This window comes from Colletes latitarsis, chromosome 3, assembly GCF_051014445.1.
Source record: "Colletes latitarsis isolate SP2378_abdomen chromosome 3, iyColLati1, whole genome shotgun sequence".
Classification (NCBI taxonomy): Eukaryota; Metazoa; Arthropoda; class Insecta; order Hymenoptera; family Colletidae; genus Colletes; species Colletes latitarsis.
Window position 1 is genome coordinate 43561391 of NC_135136.1, and position 19462 is coordinate 43580852.

Consider the following 19462-nt stretch of genomic DNA (forward strand, 5'->3'; position numbering starts at 1 on the left):
TGTTCATTGAACGTGTGAAATCTCACGTTGGCAAGGACCATTAAATTTCCGTCTGTCTTTCACTACTTCTTGCCAGGTTTTACATTTTTCCGAGGCGGCGCTCCCCACCTGAGCGCGGTGCTGTCCACAGTCAACCGTGGTCTCTTGTACTGACTGCTTTTAATGTGTTCTTCGACCAGTTTAGGCGTTACGCAGATTACGTGTTGTCCCTTCCAGTACTTGACCATGTTCATACTCTGCAGTGTCGATATAATATCTGTCTGTGAAATACTCGTCATCTGGCTGCAAAATTGTACCAGAAGTTATTAATTTTACAACGTTTTGTTTCGATGTTGTAACTTTCTTGTGACTTTACCTTAAATCTTTAATACTTAGAGTGCCTCGAAAATCTCTCAAGATTTCTAAAAGAATCCAGCTCCAGTAACTTCTGTATGACAATTTTCCTAAATCGCTCAATGGCTTTTCAGGACTACCGACAGTCTGTTCTATTCTGCTCAGTTCATAGCTGAAGGCGATTAAAAGTTTTCCGTATCCTTGTCTTTGAAATGGTGGCAACGTTAAAATGCAAGCGACATTGTTGCCATCGGGCGATTCTTTCTCCTGAAAAATAATTACGTACGATGAGATAACATATAATTAAAGATTAATTACAAACATAATAATAAACAGATAAAAAGTACCTTTGAAAAATAACCAACCAAATGCGCTCCGTGTTTATCAACTTCACAGAGGATATAAAAAAGAAATGGTTCGACATCGAAATATAGAGTTTTGTGATCTAAGAATAATTTTGCTAGTAAGCATAAGTTTTGACAATATATTTTGTGTTCTCGACCGTCGACTTCCCAAATGCTCAATGTGCCTTTGCGATATATTTCTTTTCCAACTGGTTGCCTGTGAGTACATTCACTCTAAAATCAAGACATTTAAATTGTTAAATTGGATATTATTGATAAAGATCAAATATTTTAGAAATGCTAATATTTTCCATACCATATGATATCTGTATGTTTTCTCAAGACGCATGTATTTCAAGCAATATTCACATATCCATAGTTTAGGTTGTTTACCATACTCTTCTGGATACGGACTAAAGTACCAAGTATCAATTTCATATTTTCCTGGAAATGAACTTTTGAAAATAATGAGACCCTTTTCACACATAATCTTTAATAATAGAAAAGAAATAGATCAATGCTTACCAATTTGAATTTTGTCAATGTATTTGACTTTTGTTATTGCCTCGTGTTCTTTCTCTAAAGCTGCTGTTGTTGGATCCATTTCTGCATATGTCTATAATTCAGAATAATACAATGATAAGCTTTCATAATGAAAGAGTATGCTTAGGGTATATAATTTCAAAAAAGTTGATACCTTTTGTACATGATTAATCTCATCGTGCCTCCTTTTCTGATTTCTTGTAATTTTACGATCTGTGGAATCTGCCAATAAATCTGTACTGGAATTTCTATCTCCACACTTCCAGCTTCTATCACTCATGTCAAATCTACTAGACATGATTCTGTCCCTTGGCACCCATTCATCCAATCTTCTATTATGTCCTTCGTAGTGCACATAGTATTCATAGTGACCTTCACTTTCGTTATATCGAGTTTGTATAATTTCTGCAGGGTCTGTTCAAAAAATAAAAAAAAAAAAATCAGAATAACTTTCATTTTTGTTGTATAAGTTTCGAATAATTTATTCATATTAAATAGCTATTTAAGTATTTTGTACATCAAATTATTTCGTATAAAGATTCATTTCCTTTTAAAATTACTTGTAACTTACAAGATATTGAACACATTTATTTTTATTCAGTATTTCACATTCACGCGTTCTCGATTCTTTACGAGATATTAAATCTACAAAACAGTAATAAAAAGATCAAAGAGATCGTTCAAATAAAGTTAATCATTGAGCTTGAACAGTGTTAGATTACTTTTTAAAGCGATACTAACTCTAACTGTACATGACACACCATAATGTTTTCAAAACAAGTACGATTTACCAGAGAAAAGCCGGCAATACAAACACAAACGCAAGATGCGGAAAAAACGTTCGGATTATTTTTAGTAATTTTAGACGATTCTAAACATAATCGCGATAGAAAAATTATCCATAACGTGTGATGATAATATATTTACGCCAAGAATCGTCGGATCTGCGAACGAGATAGTGTTCGCCTATATCGAGAGGCAATTCTTCGAGGCTGTCCGCGTCATCGCCGGAGCCCTTCCCGCCATTCGTCAACGTGTTCTCACGCTTTTCTTGCTTTACCATCGTTTCCTTTGATCCCATGGTACAATTCTCTTTACTCCTTTGTTCCGACTCGGCCATTTTACGAGGTATAAATCACTGGTCAGTTAGACGATATTCGCCACTGCAAAACACTCGTAAATAAATGAACATTGCACTCGCTGATGCAACGACGACCGATACGGCCATGAAATTCTCTACGCGTATACACAATTGTACACAATGACATACGTAAAGTAACTAGATCGTTCAAAGCGCATTTGCCGGAAATAACGATTTATTTTTTTTTTTTCAACGACGTCGAAGTTCTATTCAAATTAGAGATGGCGTGCAAAATAGAGATAGTTAGAACTGCTACTTGTAAATCACTCGTGATTCGTTCATGTTCGTTCCTAATCACGGTAATTATTCATAGTAATTCGTGATTGCTTCTGATTAGTAAGAGAGCGTAGCTATTCTTTACACACGTCGTTAGAATTGTTAATTTAAATGCAAATACACCCTTAACCTGTATGTTCTATATATGGAGAGTTGCTATTCTCTATGATTCCATACAAAGTGACCCATTTAAATCGACCCAATGAAATATCTTCGAAACCGTTGATATTACGAAAAAATGGAGCAAGAGACCAGAACAAGTCCTATTATTATAATCCTTTTATTGTTTTAGAAATAGAACCACACTGAGTCAAATCGTTTTGTTTAGAAATAACAAGAGCAATTATAATTATAACGCCCCCAGCAACAGGCAACCTGATAACCGTGTACGTTGGAACTTTAGTTGTGGTATAACTTAGGATATCTAATAATTATACTTTGAGAAATGAGCGACTATTATCCTCCTACTATTACTTATAATTTTTTCTCAGACTTAAATAATTAATAAAATCAGTTGAGTAAATAACAAATTTTTGAATAGAAATAGTTTAAAAGAAAGTCAAAGACATTTATTTTTACAATTCTGTTTGTTATAATTACACACAATGAAAAGTTAAACATTGTTATTATTCTTCAGGCCAAGGTTTTCCTATACCTTGAGATGCACCCATTCTTGATGGATCCTGACTCGGATAATGTATTGGAGTAGTCCCTGGTGGGAAAATTGGTGTTGCAGCAGCAGCAGCAGCCATTTGTGGTGGAAACATAAATTGAGGAGCAACTGGTGGAGGAGGAATCATCATTGGTGGTATCATGCCAGGTGTAGTTTGTAAGTTGAAGAAGTTATTTCCTATGTTTTCTGGTGGTGGTGGTAAAGCACCAGGTAAACCTGGTACTGGTTCTAAAATTTCTCTAGTTGCTTCGGCCGCAGATACGGTTTGTCTTCCTTGCGAACGTCCCCATTTAATAGTCAACCTTCTTCCTCCTAATATCAGTTTATTAAATGTCCTTTCTGCTGCAGCTTCAGCAGCACTTCTCTGAGTATATTGAATAAAAGCACACTGCTGACGAGGAACCATTGTTACTGAACGTATTTCTCCATACTGATAGAAATGATCGCGTAATTGCTTTTCCGTTAAGACATCTCCTAAGTTGCCAATATATAAAGTTGTGATGGATTTATCTTCTGGTGGATCTAATTTGGGCATGGCTGCAGCTCTACGCATTAATTTATCCGCGACAGGATCATTTACTCCGTAATAACGATCCTTGATATTTTGATCAGCCAATGGATCATCAGGATCTGTAGGCTTCTCATGACGATATGGACATTCTTCTCCTCTTTTACATTCTCCTTTAACCCAGAAGGAACAAATGTGTGGTCTATTTCTTTTGTAATAAGGACTTGTTCTTGCCAGTTTCATTAATAAATCACTGGCTGCTGCAGATTTACCAACAGCACCTGCTGGTGATGTTGGATCTATTTTGCCAATTTCACTATCTATGTTTTGTACGTAATATTCTTTGTTTACATCTGACCTAGGCAAATCATCTTTAATTTTAAGAGCTGCATCGCGTACTTGAATTGGCAATCCATATTCCAAGTCAAGCAAACAAGTTTGGCACACATTTTTTAAACGACTGCAAGTCTGACACACTTCAGTCTTTTTAAAACGCATTCTTGCACCAGGACACCATCTGAATACTGTGAATGGTCGCATACAAATTTTACATTCCTTTCCATACCTTTCCTTTGTCTACGAAAAAAATAACAATTTATCGTAATAATTGATAAATACATTATTTTTTTAATTTAAATACAATCGACTTACCATTCGAATATATGGATTATCACCTAAACAAGTCTGACATAGTATTGGAAATTCCTAAAATGAAACGGAATGCGTTCATAAATATCCTATTTTAATGAATTCAAAGTCATGTTATGAACTCGATAATACATACAGCATCTTCCCAATTCTGTCTATTATATGTATTTGTTGTTTTCGACGTAGCCATTTTAATCTAGTTTATTACATAAAAACCTTACATTCGCGTTACAAATCACAACAAAACGACACGCCATACACACACCTTCGACGAAGATCGTAAATAGAATCAATCATTAATAAACAACACGGGCGGACATTAATATTTACTATTCAGTGACGATAGATGGCAACACAAAACACTGGTAGTTATTTTTGGTCATCGCTTGCTGAACGCAAAATAGAAACTTGGCTTAAGGTAAGCGTTTGGTGCATTTAGGAATACATGCATAAGTTTGGTAGTTGGAAATTCTACCGTAGTATAGTGTTAGCAACGAACGAAACCGTCAGGGGTGGGAGATGCTTCCATCGGGAAAGAACGGTTAAAGGGAGTCGCGACGCAGAAGGCCGCGGAAGAAGCTCTCTACGTGTTCGTTGGAAAATGGCCACGTCCGACTCTAAAGCGCCTCTGCGAACCGTGAAAAGGGTCCAATTTGGCATACTTTCTCCCGATGAAATAGTAAGTTCGTTATTTGTAAATGAGTGATCGTGGAAAATATGATTTTCAACGCGAAACTAATTCATCACCAGTCGACATTTTGTGAAATCTTATCGTGTGAGAAGGCATTCGATGTTACTTCTAAACAGACGCGCGTGTTGATTTTCGACGAATACTTTTTGTTTAGAACACCTATACATACGGGAAATAAAATAAAAAATTATAATAGACGCAAGTAAGAAGTGTTTATCCTGCAATTTTTATCATTCAATGTGAATGTCGTCTACGATATGATTTAATTTCTTCTACTAATCTTCTGATAAAGATCATCGTGTTTAGTTAAACATTAACGAAGAATAAAAATGATCACATTCAGTATAAGTCTATGTGTTTTTGTACCATTTTACAATTATACAATTTCTATAATAAATGGAAATATTGTTGGACTACGATGATAAATAATTTTATACCCTATTATTCCTTTTATGATTTAATACCTATGTGTGCTCTTTGTCTATGTTACTTCTGATATATTACGAATGGAACAGTTTTAAATTTATATAAAAATTGTTTCTGAGATACATATTTCTTTTGTACTTGTATTATTTTCCTGAACTAAAATAAATAGTACTGTATATAATTTTATGTTTTGTGTAGCGTCGAATGTCAGTCACAGATGGCGGCATTCGCTTTCCAGAAACTATGGAAGGTGGTCGCCCAAAGCTTGGCGGACTTATGGACCCAAGGCAGGGTGTCATTGACAGAAATTCACGGTGTCAGACATGTGCCGGTAATATGACAGAATGCCCAGGGCATTTTGGTCACATAGATTTGGCTAAACCAGTTTTTCATGTTGGTTTTATAACAAAAACAATCAAAATTCTGAGATGTGTATGTTTTTATTGCTCAAAGCTGCTTGTTAGTCCAGTAAGTCATAATTATGAATACGCTTGTTATACGTTTTCATATTTTATTATTGGTCTTTTGATAATTATGTGTTTATTTACAGCACAATCCAAAAATTAAAGAAATTGTCATGAAAACTAAAGGACAGTCGCGTAAACGTCTCACGTTCGTTTACGATTTATGTAAAAGTAAAAATATTTGCGAGGGTGGAGACGAAATGGATATTAACAAGGAAAATCCAGAGCAACAACCTCCAGATAGAAAACCAGGGCATGGCGGTTGTGGTAGGTATCAACCTAATCTTAGAAGATCGGGTCTGGATGTTACCGCAGAATGGAGACACGTGAACGAAGATTCGCAAGAGAAAAAGATAGCGCTTACCGCTGAAAGAGCATGGGAAATTTTAAAACATATTACGGACGAAGAATCGTTTATTCTTGGTATGGATCCGAAGTTTGCTCGGCCGGATTGGATGGTTGTAACGGTGTTACCTGTTCCACCTTTATCGGTTAGACCGGCAGTTATTATGTACGGTTCCGCTAAAAATCAAGACGATTTGACACATAAACTTGCGGATATTATAAAATCGAACAACGAATTGATTAGAAACGAGCAGGCGGGAGCGGCAGCACATGTTATATCCGAGAACATAAAGATGTTGCAATTTCATGTAGCGACGTTGGTTGATAACGATATGCCTGGAATGCCAAGAGCAATGCAAAAGTCAGGTAAACCGTTGAAGGCTATAAAAGCAAGACTAAAGGGGAAAGAAGGCAGAATAAGAGGAAATTTGATGGGTAAACGTGTCGATTTTTCTGCTCGTACTGTCATTACGCCAGACCCCAATTTGCGGATCGATCAAGTAGGTGTACCTAGAAGTATTGCTCAGAATTTAACATTCCCTGAAATTGTGACGCCTTTTAATATCGATAAAATGCAAGAGCTTGTTAGACGTGGAAATTCACAGTACCCGGGTGCCAAGTACATTGTCAGGGATAACGGTGAAAGAATTGATTTAAGATTTCATCCGAAACCATCCGATTTGCATTTACAATGTGGATATAGAGTAGAGCGTCACATTCGTGATGGCGATTTAGTGATTTTCAATCGTCAGCCGACTCTACACAAAATGAGTATGATGGGACACAGGGTGAAAGTTCTGCCTTGGAGTACATTCCGTATGAATCTTAGTTGTACGTCACCTTATAACGCCGATTTTGACGGCGATGAAATGAATTTGCACGTTCCACAATCGATGGAAACACGTGCAGAAGTGGAAAACATTCACGTAACGCCGCGTCAGATTATCACGCCGCAAGCCAACAAACCCGTTATGGGTATTGTACAGGATACGCTTACCGCTGTGAGAAAAATGACAAAAAGGGACGTATTTATAGAAAAAGAACAAATGATGAACATTCTAATGTTCTTGCCCAGCTGGGATGGTAAAATGCCTCAACCGTGTATATTGAAACCAAAGCCATTGTGGACCGGTAAACAAATTTTCTCATTGATCATACCGGGTAATGTAAACATGATAAGAACCCATAGCACGCATCCGGACGAGGAAGACGATGGTCCGTACAAGTGGATATCCCCTGGTGATACCAAAGTAATGGTAGAACATGGAGAACTCGTAATGGGTATACTTTGCAAAAAGACTTTAGGTACATCGGCAGGTTCTCTACTTCACATTTGTATGTTGGAGTTAGGCCATGAGGTTTGCGGACGATTTTACGGAAATATTCAGACTGTGATTAATAACTGGTTGCTGCTAGAAGGTCATTCCATCGGTATCGGTGATACTATCGCCGATCCGCAGACTTATTTAGAAATTCAGAAAGCGATCAAAAAAGCCAAAGAAGATGTAATAGAGGTAATTCAGAAAGCTCACAATATGGAGCTGGAACCTACGCCTGGTAACACTTTGAGGCAGACTTTCGAGAATCAAGTGAACAGAATCTTGAACGACGCTCGTGACAAGACTGGTGGTTCCGCTAAGAAATCTTTAACCGAATACAACAATCTAAAAGCTATGGTGGTGTCGGGATCGAAGGGATCCAATATTAACATTTCTCAGGTTATTGCTTGTGTGGGTCAGCAAAACGTTGAAGGTAAACGTATTCCGTTCGGTTTCCGTAAAAGAACATTACCGCATTTCATCAAAGACGATTACGGTCCCGAGTCCAGAGGATTCGTCGAGAATTCGTATCTGGCCGGTCTGACTCCATCCGAGTTTTATTTCCACGCTATGGGAGGTCGCGAGGGTCTTATCGATACTGCTGTAAAAACTGCAGAAACCGGATACATTCAGCGTCGTTTGATAAAGGCTATGGAGTCTGTAATGGTACATTATGACGGAACAGTTAGGAATTCTGTGGGACAACTCATTCAGTTGCGTTACGGCGAGGACGGTTTATGCGGCGAAACTGTAGAGTTCCAAAACTTACCTACTATCAAGTTGAGCAACAAAGCGTTCGAGAAGAAGTTCAAGTTCGATCCAACGAACGAACGCTACCTTCGTCGCATTTTTAACGAAGATATTGTCAGAGAAATGATGGGATCCGGCGAAGTAATCTCCGAACTGGAAAGGGAATGGGAACAATTGAACAAGGATCGCGCAGTGCTCAGAGAGATATTCCCTAGCGGAGAATCGAAAGTTGTATTGCCATGCAATCTGCAAAGGATGATTTGGAACGTGCAGAAGATATTCCACATAAATAAACGGGCACCTACCGATCTTAGTCCAATGAGAGTTATACAAGGTGAATAAAACAACGACATTGTCAAAAATATAAGTAATCTCTGTATTATTAAAAGCGTAAATACTAAAATAGTTGGTTTGCAGGTGTGAAGGATCTCCTAGAGAAATGTATCATTGTGGCTGGTGACGACAGACTCAGTAAACAGGCGAACGAAAACGCCACTCTATTATTCCAATGCTTAGTTAGATCTACTTTATGTACAAAGTGTGTTTCCGAAGAATTTAGATTATCTAGTGAAGCTTTTGAATGGCTTATCGGGGAAATTGAAACAAGATTCCAGCAAGCACAAGTTTGTAGAAATTTATTTATATCGTTCAACGAATAAGAATTTTTTTTCTTTTGTTAAATGTAAAATTCTTGTGGGTATTTTTTCACATGCTACGTTTAACATATATCTTTAGGTATCGCCTGGCGAAATGGTGGGCGCTTTGGCTGCTCAGTCACTTGGTGAACCAGCCACTCAGATGACATTGAACACTTTCCACTTTGCCGGTGTATCATCAAAGAACGTAACTCTGGGTGTACCCAGGCTGAAGGAAATTATAAACATCAGTAAGAAACCAAAGGCTCCTTCGTTGACAGTATTCTTGACAGGAGCTGCGGCGAGGGACGCAGAAAAGGCAAAGAATGTGCTTTGTCGGCTGGAACACACAACGCTGAGAAAGGTCACGGCAAATACTGCAATTTACTACGATCCAGATCCACAGAATACTGTAATTGCCGAAGATCAAGAATTCGTTAATGTTTACTACGAAATGCCCGATTTCGATCCGACCAAAATATCGCCGTGGTTGCTCCGTATCGAGTTAGACCGGAAACGAATGACTGACAAAAAGTTAACTATGGAACAAATCGCGGAAAAGATTAATGCCGGTTTTGGAGACGATTTGAATTGCATTTTTAACGACGATAACGCCGAAAAATTAGTGTTACGAATTAGGATAATGAATAGCGACGATAACAAATTCCTAGACACCGTAGAAGAGACTGTAGATAAAATGGAAGACGATATGTTTCTCCGATGTATCGAGGCGAATATGCTGAGTGATATGACGTTACAAGTATGCCTTAATCAATTTTACCACAAATATAACATTTACTGTATTTACAAATATCGAATCTTTTTATAGGGCATCGAAGCCATTGGAAAAGTGTATATGCATTTACCACAAACTGATTCTAAGAAACGCATCGTTATCACAGAAACCGGTGAATTTAAAGCGATAGCGGAATGGTTACTAGAAACTGATGGAACAAGTTTAATGAAAGTATTGAGCGAAAGAGACGTAGACCCTGTTAGGACGTTCAGTAACGACATTTGTGAAATATTCCAAGTGTTGGGTATAGAGGCTGTGAGAAAATCAGTAGAGAAAGAAATGAACGCTGTATTGCAATTCTATGGTCTTTACGTGAACTACCGTCATCTTGCTCTGCTTTGTGACGTTATGACTGCCAAAGGACACCTGATGGCTATAACTCGTCACGGAATTAACAGACAGGATACTGGCGCTCTTATGAGGTAATTTATTAGAAAATATGAGAATTTTGGGTTACTATTTGAATATTGTATATAAATTTATATATTCTACTTGGTTTCAGATGCTCCTTCGAAGAAACGGTAGACGTTTTATTGGACGCAGCATCTCACGCAGAAGTTGATCCTATGAGAGGAGTGTCTGAAAATATTATTATGGGGCAACTTCCACGCATAGGAACAGGTATTGTTTCGATCGTTTAACGTATTTGAATTTAGTAAACGGATCTCAAATTTTTATCAAGCCAATATTGTTTATTTAATCTTCTTCAAGGATGTTTTGATTTATTATTGGACGCCGAGAAATGCAAAGCTGGTATCGAAATACCGATGGCAGTAGGAGCTGGTGTAATGGGTACCGCTGGAATGTTCTTCGGTAGTGTTGCCACACCAAGTATGAGTCCTCAAATGACACCTTGGATGGGTGCTACTCCTGGCTATGGCGCTTCAAGCATGTCACCTGGTACAAATGTCACTTGTTGTTACATTATATTATAATAGGATCATTTATGCCGAATCGGACATAAAATCTCTTTAGCATAACTCATCGATGACAAATGTGTACTTATTTTCGCAGCACTGGGTAGTGGTATGACACCAGGAGGTGCATGTTTCTCGCCATCGGGAGCATCAGATGCTTCTGGACTTTCACCCGCATATTCTGCATATTCACCTCAACCGGGAAGTCCAGGAAGTCCAGGTCCTAGCATGAGTCCGTACCCCATGTCGCCAGCGGGCGGTGCTTCGCCTAGCTATTCGCCTACGTCGCCCGCTTACTTACCAACATCGCCGAGTATGACACCATCGAGTCCCAACTACTCGCCTACGAGTCCAACGTACTCGCCCACCAGTCCAAATTATTCGCCAACAAGTCCGAGTTATTCGCCAACATCGCCTAGTTATTCGCCAACCTCTCCGAGTTATTCGCCGACGAGCCCTTCGTACTCGCCAACGTCGCCAAGTTACTCGCCGACGAGTCCCAGTTACTCGCCAACCTCGCCCAGTTACTCGCCAACCTCGCCGAGTTATTCACCAACGAGTCCTTCGTATTCGCCAACGTCGCCTAGCTATTCGCCAACGAGCCCCAGTTACTCGCCAACCTCGCCTAGTTATTCGCCAACGAGTCCTTCGTATTCACCAACGTCGCCAAGTTACTCACCGACGAGTCCCAGTTACTCGCCAACAAGCCCAAGCTATTCTCCGAGCTCACCGAATTACACACCAGCGTCTCCATCGTACTCCCCCACGAGTCCCAGTTATTCGCCTAGTTCTCCACAATATTCGCCCGCTAGTCCCAGTTACTCGCCGAGTAGCCCAAAATATTCTCCGACGAGTCCAAGCTACTCGCCCACGTCGCCATCCTTCGCTGGAACCTCGCCACAGTACACTCCAGCCAGTCCAACGTATTCACCTACGAGCCCGACCTACTCACCAACGAGTCCATCTTATTCACCGAGTTCACCGCAACACACAGCTTCGGGAAGTACGAGATACTCGCCCAGTAGCCCGAACTACTCTCCCACTAGTCCTACGTATTCACCGACGAGTCCTCAATACTCACCATCGAGCACCAAGTACTCACCCACAAGTCCAACGTACACACCGACCAGTCCAAGTTATTCACCAACGAGTCCAACGTATTCTCCGCCTGTGCCTGGATACTCGCCGACGAGTCCTACTTACTCACCGGCGTCACCAGCCTACGAAACAGACGATTAAGAAGTATTACGCATATCTGTATGGATCTTTAATGTTAAACATTTACTATGGACTAGGTATAAGCGCGATAAGTTGTAATTACTGCTGCTGCTGCGATTCTGAATTTTCTAAGACCGTAAATATATATTTAGTGTATAAATTTATGCACAATTCTTGTAATTGTCATATTTGTCACTTGTATGACCGTAGGTTGAAAGATATTTCGTTTTTTAAGTATCGAGGAAGAGGATCATTTCGTTTTAAGGAATATTTACAAATACTTTGGACGAACAGAAGTTGATGGGCGATCACGATGGCAAATCCGCGACGATTACATACAACACGGAATGTACGTTTTATTAGAGTGAATCTGATCAATTTACACAAAATATGTCTGTTATTTACTAATGCTTGTTAATTTCAAAAACTTTCTTAGTTTTTACAAAAAGTTACGTATTAACGTCTTCGACCCTTCGGTTAGGTTCCTCTTCAAAACTCGTGATAGTTATATAAAATAACATTTAATATTACAGTAGTTTTACAAAAGAAAACTAAAATAATATTAAACATTAAATGTTATTCTAGATAATCTACTACTTTTGAAGAGGATTCGAATATAAGGGTCGGAAACGTTAATATTTACGGTTATTTTCAAAGAATGTTGCAGGAAATATTATTTCAAACAGATATTCCGTATTTTCGTTTTAAATAAATTTTACTCGGGTCTGCGCCAAGGACGTTTCTAGGTCTTCTTTGGTTGCTCTCATCGTGTCTGGTTAAGCCATTTGCGTTCGATAGAATATCGAGTTACGCTTTGCGTGGTACTCGCCACCGCACACAAAAACCGGTTCAAGTTCCGCGTCGATGTCGAACAGTGTGAATTATTTACCGTCATGAATCGTGAGAGACTACCACTGCTTTTCAGAGACGCTAAATCGGATCTGTCGCTTCTGTTCGCTACATTATGCGTTATCGACATATTCGGCGTTTTTCCAATCATCGCGTTGCCGCGTGCGATCGTGCAATGCGGTAAGTTTATCTCCTTTCATTTTCACGTTTTCAAAACAGCTGGCTCGCCGGAACTAAAAATTATGAACATTCAGCGAGGCAAGAGTCTTTGTTTTTTTTTCTTTTTACAAAATGCATTATCACTTCAACGAATAACTTTATTAATCCGTAATTACTGTGCACCAAATTTTTAACGGGTCATAGTGTACGAGAGTTCTGAGGATTTGTTAAAGAAATATGAAATTTCGTTATAAATACTGTTTATTCAAACTAAAGGTGTAATATATGAACATCAGTATATACATATAACATTTATTTGTCAAGAATTTTCCTTAGAATTCTTGCACAGTACCTACGGGTTAAATATTGTATACCTTTGTTTGTGATTCACATACTTGTAAACATCAATTTGATGAATTTCGACTATTTTGTAAGCTGTACTATTAATATAGATATATAGTATATACATACACACAGTCGATTGTATGTATGATATAATATTTTTATTTAAATTCAACCGATTTATATAATTGACACTTGTATTTACTATTTAGAGATTATTATGAGAAAGGTTTTATGCAAAGAATGCACGAGGCGTTGTGTGAAAGAATTGATTATTTAAAGGAAATACAATTGATTAACTTGTTAAAAGACTTCCTGATTTGGTACACCTGAGCTGTTATGTGTTATGTCCATTAATGTGATCCATATTTACGTAATTGTTGACCATTCGCAAATAGGATTTGTTTAAGTGACTCGCAAGTGGATGGAAAGAAATGCTCATACTATGTAATTTAGGTTTATACGGGATTCCCCTAGTTCTTGTTGTGCTGGGCTTGCAAGTTTATACGGCCGTTCTCCTTGGAAAATCATGGATAATCGCGACAACTCTCGATCCGCAAATTTCACGAAAAAATCGGTGAGATTTTATTTTTATTTGTTTGTATGTGTGTCAGTTGATTTTATTTTGATCTCTCTTGCAGTCATCCGCTTGCTGCTGTGACTGAATTGACGTTAGGACCACGGGCAAAGACCTTGGTCGCTATAATTCTGGATCTCACTGTTTTTGGTTGCAGTATACCTAATCTACTGGTTGGTACGTTCTTAATATAAATTTTTAATCATTGAACAGTTAATTACACTTGTATCGATCATGAATACCTTTAATAAATTTCAGCATCGCAAAATTTACAATTGTTTGGATTGAAAGTGTCAGGACAACGATTTGATCTATCTTTTTGCTACTGGCTTCTGGTTGTGGGTGTACTTTTGTGTCCAATTATGTGGCTTGGTAGCCCACGCGATATGAAGTAAACCAATAGTTTTCCTAACTTTTGTGCAACTTATATATCTTGACCAAAAATATTTAAATGTTTTTGAGACTCACAATATATTTTATGATTACTTGCAGATTGTTGGTGTCGTTTTCTTGCACAATGGTTATACTGACAGCAGTATTAATATGGTGGTGTATAATTGTTGATGATCAAGAGTTTGATGTAACACCAGTGCCCACTTCTCCTTCCTGGGACAAATTTATTTCTGGGTAAATGTTATAAAAGTACTAATTCTCTTGACTTGGTTTAATATCAATTATTTTCAGATACGGCATGTTGGCGTTTCAGTTCGATGTGCACCCGACGTTAATGACCGTACAAGTGGATATGCGTCGTTCTCAAGACATTAATAAAGCTGTTGTAATTTCGTTCTTGGGTAACAATGTGACCAAAACATAGTAGAATTCCATCTACCTAACATTTATTTCCTGCTATAGCATTCATTGCACTAGTAATTTAAATCATTAATTGCAGTAAGCGGTTCGTTGTTTGCCATTACTACTGGTTTGGCTGTTTGGAAGTATGGCGGCAGTACAACGGCTAATGTTCTACAAGTGGTACCAGGAAATATTATTATGAGCGCGGCTATTCTATTTGCTGCTCTTCAACTCTGCTTGTCTAGCGCTATAGGTCATTCCGCTCTTTTTCAAGATTTAGAGGATCAATGGAATATCCAGAGATGTAAAAACTCTAAAGACAGTAAATTATAATATAGCTGTGCGTTAATGTCAAAAATAAGCTGTATTACAAATATTTTCGTAATAGCTTTCGGATGGAAAAGATGTGCGTTACGGTCAGCCATCGTTTTCCTTGGTGTGGCTGTGGGAGAATCTGTACCAAGATTCGATATCGTAATGGCTCTAATTGGAGGATCTTTGACGGGACCGTTGGTCTTTATGCTTCCACCACTGATGTATTCGAAAGCTGTTGCTCTAAAAGCGAGATCTATGCGGACATTAACTCCTGAAGTGTATTCAGGCGCTGAGAGACGCCGGAGTATCGGAGATGATATAACAGCCGATCCAAGAATTCATTCAAGATCGGTTTATTACGGCGTTCTAAGTATGCCTAAAATTGAATACGATCGATACTCGTACGTTTATTATGACGACCTTGATGAGGAGTTCGACGAGGTTGTGGGTTATGAAAATGACTCCCGGAACAGAGGAGAAATCAACGAAGAATATTTAATGACGAGACAAAATCACAACACTGAACCGATATTCGTAGATGCCAGTCGACCCTTTAAAACCTACAGAAGAATTGCAATTTCCGAGGAGCTAGCCTCGAAGGAAGTTGTAAATTGCACTTTTCGAAAATGGCACAATTGGTTCGGTTACTTGATTGTATTGTTCGGTATTGTCGTCACCATTTCTTCAACGTATATTAACATTAAAAATACGGTACGTTATGTACAATTCACGCCTCCGTGCATTGTAAATGCTACCGTTGTACAAAATCCTACATAGATAAGATCACTTTACAGTGATAAAAATAAGATAATATATTTACACGTGATTTTCTGCATGATTATTATAAGTATAATCAATACGTGCACGAGGGATTTTTTTTACTATTGTATACCATAAATGTTTTATTAATTAAATCTGTGTGAACAACTTTGTGTAACATTAAGTTTCTTTTTAAATGTAATTTGAAATTTTTTATGCGGTCTTCAAACTTTCAGATATGTCCACTATGTGGTAGCAAGGTACTGATAAAAACTCGTGCTCTCTGACAAACATATGGACCTTCAAATTCATATCGATGATAAATTTACTTATTCTGAAATTTCATGTTCTTTATATCCATATACAGCATACATTCATGTTTCGTTCCATAAAATCGAGAAAAATATACAAAGTCGTTTCATAACGCCCACGTGTTTCAGTGTTAGAATCAGCTGATTCGATGAACTATTCTTAATCACGAAGGTTACCTTGAAAAGGTATCTTTGGTGTATGTGTGCGCGCGCACGCATGTATGTACATATGTATTTCCTGTTGGTACAGCGAAATTTTCATGCTACATAAAGATAAGTTTATAAATTAAACCATTATTTATCGAGTCAATTCTCTTTAAACTGTTTGATAATGTTAATACTTAAATACTGATATCATGACAAAATAAACTTATTAATTCAGTGCATCTAAAAATTATTTTATATTTTGATATCGAATTTGGAAAATTATGATTTATCTCGAGTACACGCGTATCAATTATAAGTTTATTTCTATATAATATCATCGTGGTCGTTGTGAACGACTCATTACGTCACATAGTTTAACATTTCTTTTAATGTTTCTAGTGGAGGGGATACATCGAACTTGTGACGTTTAAGAACCAGATCTTACGATACTGTCCGCGCCAAACGAATGAGCTCTCCTCGTCGGATCCATTTTGTGTGTTAACTTCGATTCCCTATTCTTCCGTTCGTTCGGTCTCGATCGTGATAAAAGAAGAGACATTTTTTAAAAATGATACCAAATTGTATCAGAAACATAGGCGCGCAAACGTCAAAACGAAACGTAAGTACATAATTCAACGAACGACAAATGACCTCTAGCTAGTTACTTGCCTACACGTTCCATGCCAAGGGTCTTGTTATAATTTCCAATCATACGATCTTTGGTCGGGTCTTGCAATTGATTGCTTGAACTTTGTTTTTTTTATATCTCCTGGTGTCTCGCTAGTTCGGGAGCTGGAATGAGGTAATTATTTGCAAAGATTTACCGATATGTTTGTTATTGCCAACGTTCTCATACTTCGTGAAACGCACCTTGTTGAACTTTTCTTGCTTCTCTGCCTACCTTAAATTGTTTTTTACGAGTTCGTTCTTCTTCGAACAAGCGTAATTAGATAAGAAGCATTAAAACGCGTCATTAAAGTTTCACACGATTCCACAAACATATTATTTTAAAAATACAAAATTTGGATTATCTTTATGTTGCATCCTTTTTTTGTTTTACATGAATTTTCTTTGCACATATTTGCGAATTATAAAAGTGTGATATGCTACATTGCATAGAGTTGAATATAGATTACTTAAAGTTCTATATGTTTGTAGGTGGTGTCTTATTTCTTTAACAAGAAAAATAATTATGCCACGGAAGCTAAGTATGAAGTCAAACCTTTCCGATTACACAAATTGGATAGTGGACCATCCACTAGTGTCACTGTTACTAGGGATGAAGCTTTAGAATTTTATAAAAAGTTACACACGATTCGTCGTATGGAAACAGCAGCTGGAAACCTCTACAAGGAAAAGATTGTCAGAGGTTTTTGCCATTTATATTCTGGTCAAGTAAGGATCATTTTATCAGTTTCAAAACTTTTGTTCAATGAACATTTCTACCAATGTATGTTTATGTTTCTGGTAGGAAGCATGCGCGGTCGGTATAAAAGCAGCTCTTAGGCCACAAGATGCTGTAATCACTGCCTATCGGGCTCATGGTTGGACTTATTTAATGGGCATAGAACCAGTTGGTGTTTTATCAGAATTAACTGGTAGAAAAGGAGGTAATGCAAAGGGTAAAGGTGGTTCCATGCACATGTATGCTAAAAACTTTTATGGTGGAAATGGGATTGTTGGTGCTCAAGTGAGTATTAATTATTAGAACCATTAGATTGTCTACCATTGTAGCATTACTGAAACCATAAATTTGTAGGTACCATTAGGAGTTGGAATTGCCTTTGCTCAAAAATACATGAACACCGGAGGTGTATGCATTGCTCTGTACGGAGATGGTGCAGCTAATCAAGGACAATTATTTGAAGTGTATAATATGGCAAAGTTATGGGATGTTCCTTGTATCTTTGTCTGCGAAAACAATGGATACGGTATGGGTACCAGCGCGGATCGTTCTTCCGCGAGTACAGAATATTACACAAGAGGAGACTATGTCCCTGGAATTTGGGTTTGTTCTTAAAGAGAATAATTACAAATATATTGTATTATAATCGTGTAAATAACTTTTATTAATTGGATGAATTATCTAGGTGGATGGTATGGATGTACTGGCAGTTAGGGAAGCTACGAGATTTGCTGTAGACTATTGCACATCTGGTAAAGGTCCGCTTGTCTTGGAAACTGAAACGTATAGATACAGTGGTCACAGTATGTCAGATCCTGGGACCAGTTACCGTACAAGAGAAGAAATACAAGAAGTGCGGCAGACTCGAGATCCTATCACTGGTTTCAAAGAACGAATCCTGAATTCTAATCTTGTCACGCAAGACGAAATAAAAGTAAGTTTTATCAATGGTTTGTACATCTCCTGTTGAATTAACTTTTACTGCATTTAATACTCGTGATGTCCTTTTCAGGCATTAGAGAACGAAATAAGAAAAATGGTAGATGATGCTGTGAAAACTGCAAAGTTGGACAGTGAAATTCCACTAAACGAACTTACCGCTGACATTTATGCTAATAATTTAGAAAAAGAAATTCGTAATATAACGCCATTCAAACCTCTGTCGCACACGAGGTTAGGCCCAGCTATTAATGCTTAAACTAATTTTACGAAAAGAGAACTCCAAACGAATTAAAACATGTCAAATCTCGTATATGATAATGATATCTATCCCTGGTAAAGCTCATAGTTTGTACAGAAGACCTAGGGGATATTCTCCTGAATTTAGGTAAAAAATAGCGAATTCTTGGATGAAGGTTGCGTTTACCACTTACGGTTCAGTTGTATGTATACATAGTATATATTTATTTAATTTATAGATAAATAGTACCGTAAGTGATCAATTCAGTGTCTTAGACCGATTAATAAATAATCCACTGCCAACGTATAGCCGGCGATCTTTCATGTAAATAATACACTTGCAATCATGGATCAAAACAGTAAATGTATGAAGTCATTTAGAAAAGCAATACACGTACGTTATGGGTTTTCTTATTTTCGTTGCAAACGACACCATCGTTGCTCGTTATTTTGTGTTAAATGAATCGGAAATGAACTACTACCGGTACTTGTAAAGTAATACAACTACGAACAATACAATATGTAATTGAAGTCGAAGTTTTCGTTTGAAATTAAATAAAAATACATTGTTTGTAACTCGCTGAAAATTTATTTGTA

General features: G+C 37.7%; 5 protein-coding genes across 8 annotated transcripts; 3 read left to right on the plus strand and 2 right to left on the minus strand.

Moving 5' to 3' along the window:
- Nucleotides 1-51: 51 nt before the first annotated feature.
- Nucleotides 52-2551, minus strand: Mof (males absent on the first). Its single transcript, XM_076763054.1, has 7 exons — nucleotides 2148-2551; nucleotides 1375-1634; nucleotides 1203-1293; nucleotides 994-1121; nucleotides 681-911; nucleotides 356-600; nucleotides 52-282 (listed from the first exon to the last, which is right to left on the minus strand). The coding sequence occupies exons 1-7, from the start codon at nucleotides 2338-2340 to the stop codon at nucleotides 63-65; spliced, it is 1368 nt and encodes a 455-aa protein (XP_076619169.1). The 5' UTR covers nucleotides 2341-2551; the 3' UTR covers nucleotides 52-62.
- Nucleotides 2552-3171: 620 nt separating this feature from the next.
- Nucleotides 3172-4795, minus strand: LOC143340760 (pre-mRNA-splicing factor RBM22). The gene is made up of 3 exons (XM_076763056.1): nucleotides 4603-4795; nucleotides 4470-4523; nucleotides 3172-4394 (listed from the first exon to the last, which is right to left on the minus strand). Exons 1-3 carry the CDS (start codon nucleotides 4654-4656, stop codon nucleotides 3264-3266), a joined length of 1239 nt encoding a protein of 412 aa, XP_076619171.1. The 5' UTR covers nucleotides 4657-4795; the 3' UTR covers nucleotides 3172-3263.
- A 143-nt stretch (nucleotides 4796-4938) lies between these two features.
- Nucleotides 4939-12506, plus strand: Rpii215 (RNA polymerase II subunit RpII215). The gene is made up of 9 exons (XM_076763035.1): nucleotides 4939-5145; nucleotides 5782-6051; nucleotides 6134-8795; nucleotides 8879-9084; nucleotides 9197-9856; nucleotides 9926-10314; nucleotides 10395-10513; nucleotides 10604-10792; nucleotides 10907-12506. The coding sequence occupies exons 1-9, from the start codon at nucleotides 5068-5070 to the stop codon at nucleotides 12046-12048; spliced, it is 5715 nt and encodes a 1904-aa protein (XP_076619150.1). The 5' UTR covers nucleotides 4939-5067; the 3' UTR covers nucleotides 12049-12506.
- A 46-nt stretch (nucleotides 12507-12552) lies between these two features.
- Mah (solute carrier family member mahogany) lies at nucleotides 12553-16820 on the plus strand. 2 transcript variants are annotated; one of them, XM_076763043.1, is made up of 10 exons: nucleotides 12553-13056; nucleotides 13834-13954; nucleotides 14019-14131; nucleotides 14213-14345; nucleotides 14447-14581; nucleotides 14639-14748; nucleotides 14847-15053; nucleotides 15138-15775; nucleotides 16060-16320; nucleotides 16681-16820. In XM_076763043.1, the coding sequence occupies exons 1-9, from the start codon at nucleotides 12921-12923 to the stop codon at nucleotides 16108-16110; spliced, it is 1644 nt and encodes a 547-aa protein (XP_076619158.1). In that variant the 5' UTR covers nucleotides 12553-12920; the 3' UTR covers nucleotides 16111-16320; nucleotides 16681-16820. The 2 variants fall into 2 exon arrangements, with proteins under 2 accessions (XP_076619158.1, XP_076619157.1); XM_076763042.1 differs by having other exon boundaries at nucleotides 12555-13056; nucleotides 15138-16320.
- Nucleotides 16761-19441, plus strand: LOC143340762 (putative pyruvate dehydrogenase E1 component subunit alpha, mitochondrial). 3 transcript variants are annotated; one of them, XR_013079498.1, is made up of 8 exons: nucleotides 16770-16900; nucleotides 17066-17083; nucleotides 17440-17676; nucleotides 17753-17971; nucleotides 18041-18289; nucleotides 18372-18620; nucleotides 18699-19013; nucleotides 19105-19441. XR_013079498.1 is itself a non-coding variant. In XM_076763057.1 (7 exons), the coding sequence occupies exons 1-7, from the start codon at nucleotides 16850-16852 to the stop codon at nucleotides 18882-18884; spliced, it is 1209 nt and encodes a 402-aa protein (XP_076619172.1). In that variant the 5' UTR covers nucleotides 16770-16849; the 3' UTR covers nucleotides 18885-19441. The 3 variants fall into 3 exon arrangements, 2 of the variants coding, with proteins under 2 accessions (XP_076619173.1, XP_076619172.1); XM_076763057.1 differs by having other exon boundaries at nucleotides 18699-19441; XM_076763058.1 differs by lacking the exon at nucleotides 17066-17083 and having other exon boundaries at nucleotides 16761-16900; nucleotides 18699-19441.
- Nucleotides 19442-19462: the final 21 nt, after the last annotated feature.